Source organism: Nelusetta ayraudi, unplaced genomic scaffold, assembly GCF_046127955.1.
Source record: "Nelusetta ayraudi isolate G7.1 ecotype Tasmania unplaced genomic scaffold, CSIRO-AGI_Nayr_v1 ptg000136l, whole genome shotgun sequence".
NCBI lineage: Eukaryota > Metazoa > Chordata > Actinopteri > Tetraodontiformes > Monacanthidae > Nelusetta > Nelusetta ayraudi.
The window spans coordinates 4,808,358-4,820,326 of NW_027466186.1; the positions used below are offsets into that span (position 1 = coordinate 4,808,358).

At 44.9% G+C, this 11,969-nt stretch overlaps 1 protein-coding gene across 1 annotated transcript; it reads right to left on the bottom strand.

Annotated features, from left to right (window-relative positions):
- Positions 1-2,823: 2,823 nt before the first annotated feature.
- Positions 2,824-7,875, bottom strand: irx1a (iroquois homeobox 1a). The gene is made up of 4 exons (XM_076012794.1): positions 7,162-7,875; positions 4,789-5,944; positions 4,414-4,489; positions 2,824-3,424 (listed from the first exon to the last, which is right to left on the bottom strand). Exons 1-4 carry the CDS (start codon positions 7,402-7,404, stop codon positions 3,349-3,351), a joined length of 1,551 nt encoding a protein of 516 aa, XP_075868909.1. The 5' UTR covers positions 7,405-7,875; the 3' UTR covers positions 2,824-3,348.
- Positions 7,876-11,969: the final 4,094 nt, after the last annotated feature.

Here is an 11,969-nt window from a genome sequence, read left to right on the forward strand (position 1 = left end):
ACATGATAATACTGTGTTTTATTCACTCCAATTAGGATCGGTGGTGGGAATATACTAGCATGTGTTACAGGCCAAATAAGTTCTCGTTATACTATCGGCACATCAGCGCTACCCTGCATAAAAACACACACTTAGGTTCATGTAATTATGCATGTGAATTCTATTTAAGCTACTTTAATCAGTAAAAAAAAAAAACAACTAACGTAATAAAGCATAATTGTGTAATTACCATAATACAATTATCGTTTACTAACAATGCCCGCAGTCTTAAAAAAAAAAAAGACATTAGCGTGTATTTACCTCTCTAATCCCGTGGAGAATTATTCCTTAGCTCTATATTTACATTTAATTCATTTATCTCCTCCTTTCTTTTTAAATTTCATGGCCCCACCACCACCACCACTGACGCCCACCCACACCACACCACCCACCCACCCTCTGCACCGTGGCCCATGGCGCCGCCAGTGACAGCCTAATTATCAGCTCCAACTCCGCTCATTACCCATTAGACAATCGCACTGTACATCCACTCGCTAAACGCATAATTTTGTATGTATTAGGGCAACACAATATTATGGCCCGCAGCGAACGCCTCTGTGCTCACCTCACGCTGTTCCAGTACAAAAGGAAATAAATGGCTCGCTGAGAGGTTATTTAATTTTTAGACCCCCCCCCTCCCCACCCTCACTTTTTTTTTTTTGAAAAGGGGGGGGGGGGGTGCGCGCAAATTTGGAAGGGGAGTGTGAAATTTACGCACCTGCCGCTATGTGACGATGACAACGGCCATAGTCACGTGCTGTCGATGGAACGAAATTGACAAGTTATTGTTTTAGGGTGTTCAATGCGGATGCGCCTTATTGTACATCCGGCTTCCGGCTTTGTTGGTCAAGTTGACATATTTTAGTTGTTTTTGTGAAGAAAAATTATATTGAAGTGATTATTATTATTATTATTATTATTATTATTATTATTATTATTATTATTAGTAGTAGTAGTAGTAGTAGTAGTAGTAGTAATAGTAGTAGTAGTAGTAGTAGTAGTAGTATTCATAATAATAATAATAATAATAATAATAATAATAATAATAATAATTATAATAATAATAAATGCACATTCATTTTACGCGTAATTTCCTCCCTCCATTTCGATGTGTGTCTCTCCCATTGTCATGCAAATGAACGTCAGCGGCGCCGCTGCGTAAATGTAGGCGTAAAGTGAAACGTGGTGACCCCTCTCAGGTCAACAAAACCTCCAGCGACCTTCGTTAATTTTTCCCTCACCGGCTGCGTGACTGTTTAGCGAGGAGGCCGTTTAAGTGACACAGATTTATGCGCTCAGACGTCACACTTCCGCCACGCAGATACGCTCCAGTCAACGTTTAGAGGCCATTAAGGAAATCTGCGCCGCCCTTTGCACTTGGGTGTGAAGAATCGGGCGTGTGCACTTATTATTAATATCATTATAATTTCGATGCATTGATTTAAGGTCAGGATTATTTAATGACAGATTGCGTTTTCTACCCAATTAGCCTTGGATGATTTAACTAATAATATTAATAACTTTAAATAATAAATGTATTTGTAGTTTTTCCACCTTTTTATGCACTGCTACTGCCATACACTGTCATTTCCATCAGTAAACGTTTTCCCCCCGTTGTTCCATTCCCATGGCTTGGCTTTAAGCGCAGCCTTGAAAAATCAAACAGCCCTGCGCACTGCGCGCCCAGTTGTGTTTAATAATACAGACGTAATAAAAGTAGATCCATGTGATTTCGAGCTGCTCGCAGGGTGAAAAGCCATTTCCAAGTCAAGCAGCGCGGCGCTCGCCTATAGAGGTCGCTGTGATATTGCAAAACAGATGTTTCACAGTCGCTCCACAGGTTTAGTCTGCTCCTCTAATCCGCTAGTCTCTCCCTCGCGTCTCAAAATCATAATAAAAAGCAAGCAGGAAGCACAGACTGGAGTTATTCATCATTAATAATGTACTAAAGGATGAATTCATATAATACATTTCTGATCGTCATGTAAACAGATTCGAATGGAAATTGTTTTTTGTTTTAGAGCTGAACAAAAAAACACCATCAAATGAATATATGTGGCCCCTGATATTGAAACAAGAAAATAAAAATACAACTGCTCCCACCTCCTGCCACACCGGGTCATTCACGTGACCCCTCCGCCCCCTTTATTACCGGTGTGTTTAAACCCAATTAGGCTGCTGCCGTAAATCAATATTTGTTTTTTTGTCACCGATTGAGGAGCAAAGATGCATCTTACTTTATAAGCTAATAACCAGTATCAGCCTCGGAACAGACAGGACCCCCAAACACTGACCCCGTGATTCTTTCAGTGTGTGTGTGTGTGTGTGTGTGTGTGTGTGTGTGTGTGTGTGTCGACCCCCTCCCCCTTCTTTTTCTTCTTCTGTACCTCCCACTGCTCCTAACGAAAATATTAATAATTTATCTCCGAATCGACTTCTTTCTCTGACAGATTAGATTTTAACCATTTGATTTTGTTTGGACGGGGCGTTCCCATATTATTACTTAATGACCTTCCCAGCTGCTCCTGTCCATTTTCTGTCACCAGCAACCATCTGGACACTTATTAGCACCTCAATGCATCCACGCTGCTTTCCTCCCAAACTTGAATAAAATTAAGCCCGCCAGCACACTGCCAAGGCTTTTTCTTCTTCTTCCCCACCTCTGTCGAAACAGATGCAGGCATGTACTGTCGCGTAATAATAATAATAATAATAATAATAATAATAATAATAATAATAATAATAATAATAATACAAAAAGCCTCATTTTAAATAATAACGTCAGAATGCTTTTGATGTTCTCTATAATTTCATTTAGTTTATTAGGCAAAATATACGATCTGGACAAATTCATTCAACGCTTCCTATTTACAAATTTAAATCACTTGCTATTTACATTAAAGAAACGACACCAAAAACACAAGATCGAGACAATAATAATAATTATAATAATAATTATAATAATAATAATAACAATACAAATAATAATAAAGTAAAAAGCCTACCAAAAAATGTCCCAGCCTGCCTGGGCAAAATGGAGAGAGAAGGAGAGAGTAACATTATAGGCGCGATTATAGGCTACACAACAATAGAGGAAGTCATCCATCCATCCACAGGATATTACCAAATTACGCCATTTGCTCAGTACCGACTTAATGCTACGCTGCATTATTATTTCTCACTGTCCTTTGAGGAAGTGTAAAGTTCTGGGGGCTGTGGCTCCTCATTATTTTTTATTTTTTTTTTGTTTTATTTTTTTCCCAAGCGCGATTGATAAAAAAAAAAAGAAAAAAAAGAAAAGTGTCTTGATCAAGCCGAGGAGAGAGCAGTGAGGACCCGTTGCGTGGCGTCTGGTGGCGTCCTGGTGCTGGAGAGCAGAGAGGATCTGGAAGAATACAGAGAGGGAGATAAATACCCCCGCCGTGTCTGGACAGCGGCTCTCAATAAAGCATTTCAAGTGTCTCAGCTGGCAGCCCCAAAACTAACAAAATCTGATATAATGATAATAATAATAATAATAATAATAATAATAATAATAATAATAATAATAATAATAATAATAATGTGTCTCAATAAATAGCCTACATCTATTCGCTCATTAAAAATGCTTGCGTGCCATTTATTTATGACGCCTGCGCAATTTTACTAAATTTAAAAACAAGAGCTTTTCCATTTCGCCACAGTTGAAAGGGAGGCAAACTATTTTTCTTTCTTTCTTTCGCTCTCTTTCGGAGCGAGTGTTCCCCAGGGCTGCGGCGCTCCCAGGGGTCTTTAGGGAAAGCACACAGCCCAGACACAGCCCGTTTTACTCTGTGACTTGATAAGTAGCCGCACTCTCCCCAGAGGGGAGGAATTAAAGGGGGTGTGGGATGGGAGTCAAGACCCCTGTCACCCACAAAACAAACTCTCTTTTATTTATCTTTGTCTCTCTTCAAATTGTGTGCTTTATTTATTTATTTTTTTTTTTTTATCATGGTCGTTTAATTTGGATGATATTTTCATGCCCCTAAAAATACACCTGCTAAATTTAAAAATAAATTGTAGGATTTATTAAACGATTAACGCTGGATTTCCGTTCCCTCTGATTGTGTATATTTATCAAATAATTACAGAAGTTTAAATCTAATCCAAATGAACCCTCGGAGTGAATTTTAGAATTGCGCAAAATTGACTGAATGAAGATTTGGTGAATTGATGGCACAATAGGAAGCGCCTTATAGCTCACATTTAAATCGTATATTCTCTTCGTTATCATCATCATCATCATTACAACAACTCTTATTTTTAACATGATTTTAAAAAATATCAGAGCGACTGCGAGTTTTTATTCCGACAGTAAAAAAAAAACAAAAAAAAAGGGGGGGGGGGTCTCACCTGTCATGGATGGGTCGAAAGGAAGACTTCAGGGTCGGTGTTGGAGGTGAATCAGACCTCACACCGTTTTCATGCTCTAAAAATGAAAAACATTTTTTTTTTAAACAAAAATAAAGGAGCAGCGGCACGCAGGACAATTGACGGAAGAATTCATTTACGCAGAAACGAGGCGTTCGGATTTTTTTTTTTTTTTTTTTTTTTTTTTTTGTGCGTCCTGCACGAGGTGAAGGATGTTTTCTTACGATTAGAATTGAAGAAAAATAAAGTTGAGACACTCCGCTGGCGTGCCACGGGGTCTGCTAGGTGTGTGTGTGTGTGTGTGTGTGTGTGTGTGTGTGTGTGTGTGTGTGTGTGTGTGTGTGTGTCCTCTCCTACCTATGTGCTTTGGGCTGTGCGTCTCCGGCGGGGCCTTGCTGTCACTGCTGAGCGCTGCTGCAGCCGCTACGGGCGACACCACCACCGACTGCTGCTGTTGCTGCTGCTGGGCCGTTAAGTGATGGTGCTGCTGCTGCTGCTGCTGTTGGTTCTGGTGGTGGTGATGATGGTGATGGTGCTGATTTACTCCCAGAAACGATCTGACGTTCAGCAGGGAGTTCTGGCCCAGGAAAGCCCCGTTGGTCCAGTTGTGGAACTTCCCGATCTGGCAGGTGTACAGTCCGTGGCTGGGCAGGAAGGCCGGGTGCGCCTGGATCTGGTGGTGGGTCGCTGAGGTGGGGGGCTGAGTGTGGGGGGACGCGGGCTTCTGGGACGAGCTGTCCGGGCTGGTGGCGGTCTCCGCCAGCGACCAGATCTTGGGCTTGTTGCCGGACGGGAGGGCGAAGCTGCCTTGTCTGTCCGGGGACACGACCCTGGTGCTGCTGCTGCCGCTGTTGTTGCTGCTGTTGTTGTTGTTGTTATTGCCGACATCCGGGCTCTCCTTACTCCCCGCGTGAACCATAATCGCGCCCTTGCTCTTGTCAAAGGCCTCGTGGGCCTGCAGCACGAAGGCCCTGCGCCTCTCCAAGCTGTCCAGCTCCAGCGCGCCCCCGCCGACCGCCGCGCCCCTGTGCGCGTCCCTGCTGCCCTCCGTCGACTTGTCGTCGTCCTCCTCGTTGCTCTGCTCGCCGTCGTTGTCGTCGATCTTGTCTATGTCGATGCTCTCCAGGTCGATCTCCTCCTCGTCTTCGTTCTTCTCCGCCTCGTCACCGCTGCCGAACAGGTTGCCGTCCTCGTCCTTGCTCCTGCTGCCCCACGTCACCTTGTTCTCCTTCTTGAGCCGCCGCCGCGCGTTGGCGAACCACGTGGAGACCTGCGTCAGGGTCATCTTGGTGATGATGGCCAGCATGATCTTCTCGCCCTTGGTGGGATACGGGTTCTTCCGGTGCTCGTTGAGCCATGCCTTCAGGGTGCTGGTGCTCTCCCGGGTGGCGTTCTTGGGCCTCGCCGGGTCGCCGTACTGGAACTGGCCGTACGGGTAGAAGGCCGGGGACGAGTGCGCTGCGAAGCTGGCTGGGTGCACGCCAGGAGAGTCCTTGAGTTCGTACTGGGAGCCCTTAGAAATCAAGTGCGAGAGGACACGGGATCAGAGCTGCGAACGGGTGATTCCTTTGCAATGATTTCCGCACGTATTTGAAATTAAAAACCCCGCTGAGATCTCCGGCTCGCGCAAAACTGCAACTCTATTCTCCACTCTCGCTTTCTCAAGCAGACTTGTCTATTATTTATTTATTCATTTATTTATTTATTTATTTTAAATACCGGACATCATGTATACGCATCACACTTAAATTTAACTGCAAGTGAAGTCAACACACCAAGTTAGCGATGCCATGCAAAATCTGCAACTTCTCCACGCAGCTACACACTCCTCAAGTGTGTCCAAGCGCTTTTTTAGCAGGCCGGAGTTTCGTTTTTTTTTTTCTTCTTCTTCTTCTTCTTCTTCTTCTTCGCCTCCTCTGTTGCCCAATTCAATCCCCTCTGCCTCGCTTATATTTGCTTTGGATACAGCAGCACAACACGCGACCATCAGTTCATGCTTGGATCTTTTTTTTGGGAGGGGGGGGGGGGGTTGATGAGGTCGAGGGGTTTATTTTTTTGCTCCCATTTTTTGGAGCTGCATGGATTCGCTACAGTGGCAGCCCACAGGCCTGCTACAAACATTAGTCACCGCGTTAACACTCTGCCAGTTAATTATTACCACTCCCGTCATTTTTCATTCTTTTTACACCCCCGGCAATAAACATTTCCCTTTTTTTTATGTGACGAGTTTTAAAAACCAGCGGTGACCGAACAATGGATCTCACTCGCCGTGTATTTATTGAGATAAAATGTGTCAGAAATTAATTTTAACGGTCTGCAATGAATGCGTTTTTTTTCCCTTTGCAGCAACAACAAATGCAAGTGTCAGCTTATCCACTTGAATTTAGGGTCCGATAATAAAACAATAATTATCCCACCAATATTTCCAAACTTCATTTTTTTTTCCTTTTCCCCTCCGTATTTTCCCACCTTTAACATTATCTCGTTGAACTTTCCCTTTTCATTCTCAACTCTACCAAACTTTGCCTATTAAAGACAGCCGTCTTCTAAAATAACATCTATTCGCACGCATTTTACGCGCTTGTCTCCATGCGGTTAGACATTAACCGGACTGTCCCGCTTGTTTTGTGGAGACGTTGCCGTCAGCGCCCCGTTCAGCGTGCAACCACAACAACAAACAAACAAACAAACAAACCAGCAAACAACACGCACGGTGTTTTCTCGCCTTACCATTTGTGAGAAGAGAGCCAGATCCGCGCTGGTGTACGGCAAGAAGGCGCTGTAGTTGTGCGCGTACGGGTTGGCGTACATGCCCAACACGGACGTGACCGCCGCCGCCGTGGCCGAAGGACTTCCCCCGATCTCGGTGCTCCCTCCTCGGGACGACGGCGTAAGCACTCCCGGTCTGTCGCTCCCGTACACGGCCTGGGAGGCACTCAGGTACTGCGGGTAGCCGAGCTGGGGGAAAGACATCTCCACCGGCGGTAAGGCTCGCACAATTTTGGCTGTTTTTGTTCTTGTTTATACACGTCCCGGGAAAAAAAAAATCGTGCGTAAAAACAAGTCGAAGCAAAAAAAAAAAAAAAAAAAAAAAAGACAGGAGGAAGGTGGAGGGGGGGGATGAAAAAAAGAAACCCTTGAAGCAAAGTGAAGGAGAAGTGTTTTTTTGAGCCGAAAGAAATAAAGAAAGTGGCGGCGGCTGCAGACATGCAGTGGTATGCAGTCAAAACAAGCCGCTCTTAAATCTCGGCTTTCCTCTCGTCTCTCTCTCCCTTCTCTCTTTTCTCCCTCTCTCTCTTTCTCTCTGTCTCGCGCAGAGTCCGCGGGATGTGATCAGATCAACTATTGCGCTCCGACTGACGCGCCCGGCCCCGAGGTCTCCGGGCTGATCTCTCAGATACAATTTGAAGTTGATGCTTTGATTGGCATCACCCCCCCTACTTGAGCCTGCAAGCTCCTCCTCGTTTGGAGCGCCGCGGATATAGTGTGAATACAGAGAGGAGCGCATTGGTTTAGGACTCCTCTCTCTCCCCCCCCTCCCTAGCCCCCCCCCCCACCTCAGCCCCCCTCCCTCCCTCGCTCTCTCTCTCTCTCTCTAGCTCGCTCTGCACGTCTCTCTCTCTCTCTCTCTCCCTCCCTCTCTCCTCCACCACCTCCTTGTTTGGACTTATTGTATGTTAAATGTTCAGGCATTAGAGTCCATTCACCGAAGGCTTTGATTGCTGTATGACAACCTGTCTACACGATTATACAGCTGTCCGACACAGGGGGAAGTAAACTCGTCAGAAGAGGCAACTTCCTCTGAATAGATTTCACTGTAATTAAAGCGGATAAATGCCCCCACCACCCCCACCACCCACCCCACCAACCCCTCCACCCCCAGACCCAACCGAAGATATGATGATGTGTTGCGAGTTTGTTTCACACATGCACAGGGCGACGAGTTCGCTTCGAGTACAATTCCACTTGAAAAGAAAAATCGCAATTTCGTGTGCTGAATAGGACGAGATATTTTCAGTCTTTTGCAAAAAAGATTTCGCTAAGTTGACCTGCACGTTTCTGTCAAACACCTGCCGTAAAAGTCACTCAAATCGTGCATTTATTTGTTCCTCCTAAATTCAAAAGACAGCTCAATTTCTCTTTTTATTTATTAGTTATGCATTTCCCCTTCAGCCCCACTTCAATATTTGTTCACGAGCTTTGAATCGTTAAATTTTTATTTATTTATTTATTTATTTTTACATTTTTTTATTTATTTTATCTCGGATTCTTGCGCATGTGTGCGTATGGACTATACGAATCAAATTGAGAAGCAGTTTGAATTTATATTAATTTAAGGTTTTAAAAAAGGATAATCACTGAATCAATCAGAACAAGACCAAAATAATATTTATGTATTTAAAAAAAATAAGGGCTTTGATTGTATGTGTTTATTTAATTTCACAAAGCAAAAAATAAAAATTAAAAATAACCCCAAAGAATTATTAATTTGATATTAAAATAAAAATTAAAAAAATAAAGTCAGGAACTGATTACTGCATTTAAAATAAATAAATAAATAAATTGAGCCCTCTCTCTAGATTAGGCGGGCGTGTCCTGATTGACAGTACTATTTCAACCAAAACATACATATATATTTTTAAAATATATATATATATATATATATATATTATTTATTTATTTTTTTCCCCATGCGAGTTTAATTATGAAGTGGAATGTTGCAGATCTTTCTTTCACCTCCAACCCCTCTGAACCAGATTATCCAATTTCCATCTTGAAGAGAAAAAAAAGTATGAGGGGCGGGTGAAAGGCTTGGACTTTAACCTCGACTTTCCTCACTTGTCCACTTCTGACACATCAGCCATGTGGCTCTGTAAGAGGGTGGCGGGGCTGCTAGTCGGGGGTGCGAGGTGTTCTTCTTCTTCTTCTTCTTCTTCTTCTTCCTCTTGCCATTTTGATTAGATTTCTGATTCCTACACCACCCACCGCCTCGCGAGTCACCGCGGACCTGCTGCTGCTGCTGCTGCTGCGTGCTGTTGATGATGGTGGAGGTGTCGGAGGGTTATTCCGTAGATCTGGATTTAATGCCTTAACGACTGGAGCCCTGAGAAGTCAGTAGATTTTGATCTGCACCAGATGGCTCCGAGTGGATACTGCCGAGCGCCGAGGATCTGTTAAAAAAAGAAAAAAAAGAAGAAAGAAATAAAAAAATATCTGAGGGGCACTGATGGTAATCTGGGGAGCACATCAGAAAGGAGGGGACGAATGGCAATTGTGATAACCCGCTGGAGATGTGCGCGGGAGGGGGAGGTGTGGTGGTGCTGTTAATATGATTGTTGTGGTCGGTGGAGGAGGGGAGGAGGGGAGAGAGTGCACAAAATTCTTTAAATATAGCAGCACAACACATTTTGTAAAACTATATATATATATATATATATATATATATATATATATATATATATATATATATATATATATATATATAGTGTGTGTGTGTGTGTGTGTGTGTGTGTGTGTGTTTTGACATTTAAAAATGAATCTGATCTGGGCAGTCATTTTACTTAAAATGCGCTATTAATCGGCTACTTTCCTCCGTAGAAAGAGGGAGGGACAGTAATCGGATTGGGAACTCGTCACCTGCTGACACGTGTTGCGGCCAGTAAAACTCTCCCCGTTAACTGATTTATTGGCTCCTGTTAACTCATTACTGCCAGCCAGCCAGCAGCCACCCACCGCTCAGAGAGAGAGAGAGAGAGAGGAGGGAGAGAGAGAGAGAGAGGAGGGAGAGAGAGAGCGATAGAGAGAGAGAGAAACTTTGTTCCGGGTCTCCCTCTACCACCTCCCCTCCCCCTCTCCCCCTTTAAAACCACACCGCGTCACGTGACCCTCCTCTGATGCAGCTCCTCGCAACAGATGGCTTCTGTTTTGTTTTTTTCCTCTTTTTTTGCGCGCTGTCGTCCCATTGCATCCACGCAGGCAACAGTCGTGCGCACACGTCACAACGTAAAGATTTATCAACGCGCGCGCGGCCCGCACACACGCGCGCGCGCGCGCGCGCGCACGAACACACACACTCCAGCAAGGCTGCTCACATTCGAGCGCACTTGTTTTATCGCGCGGATCTACGGGAGGCTCTTGATAAGCTGCTCTGCCATCGCTGCCTCCTCCTAATAATTCTAATCACTCTGGTGCTACTCAGGTAGAGGATTAGTTCTTCACACAACTGTTTTTTATTTCTCTCTCTCTCTCTCTCTCCATCTTTCTCTCTGTGTGTGTGTGCGCACGCAAGTAAGAAACTAAGGTATTCACAAAAAGGGATCACTTCTTAAAAAATAGTATGCGTCTGAGGCAATGCGCATGTGTTTATAGATGACACCAAAATCAATTTGTAAATTATAAATATTTGTTTGTTTATAAGAATTTTTTTTTTAAAAAGAAAAATCAATGAAACGTGGCTCTCAGAAAATTCAGACATTAAAATTCACAACTCTTTAAAAATAATAGTACTTATACTTGAAGATATTTTACCGAGGAGCAGTTTCTCAGGCTGTGAATCGTACAATTCAGACATTAGGAATCGACACCGCTGAAAGAGGACCGTCGCTGTACAAGTCAAAAGCTCTCTGCTCAATCAGCCAAAGCAAACTGGGCCGGGAACTTTCTTATCCGACACCATCTCTTCCCGTCGCTACGCTTATCACCTGGAAAATAAACGGAAAACGCTTTGCACGCGTTTACGTTTGGGCCTCAGATGTTTTCTTGCGCCTCGGTCGGGCCGAGGCTCTTCAGGACCTTTCTTTCTGCCGAACGCCGCTGACCACCCCCGCCCCACCCCTTCCGTCCCCCTTAACGTGGAAGTCAAAGAGAGAGCGAACCTGCTGGCGCTACAATAACACGCGTTTCTGCTCACCGTTGGCTACCGCCGCCGAGGTCAAGGGTGCCTCTGAGAACTAATAACTGCGGTGAAAGATCCTCCTCTTCCTGCCTCTGGGAGTGCCAAAGTTGAGGAGAGGTTAAGAATCCGCAGAATGTCGCTTTTGTGCTGTTTTCTCGCCGACGACCAAATTAAGTGTTGAAACCAAACCCCCCCCCGCCTCCCCTCCTTCCCCGAGGAGGAGAGCAGATTAGATGGATATCAACCGTATCGATGGGCCGCTGCAACCGTTGCGCCTCTTTTCTTTTATCCCCTATTTATTTTCTTGCCCCTCTCTTGACTCCCCCCCCCCCCCGCATACAAACCTGCACTGCAGACTCGCGCACAGCTCCGCCGCTGTGCCCTGGCCTGCGTCAGAGCAGCTGAGAGACGTTTCAGCCTCGGCCTCCGGGGGCGGCGGGGAGCCGCCACCGCCAGAGGGAGGCGGTGGGGGGGGAGACACCCGATACGTCAACAACTGCGCCACACCTATAGGTAAAGGAAACGAGAATTTCCCTGGGTAATAAAAGAGGCCCACTCTGAGTGTCAGAAGGTCAAGACGCTTTTGCAGGCTGACGGCTCAACGCTCGGCCCGACTTGAGCTCCTTGAGCTCGAGCCCGAGGA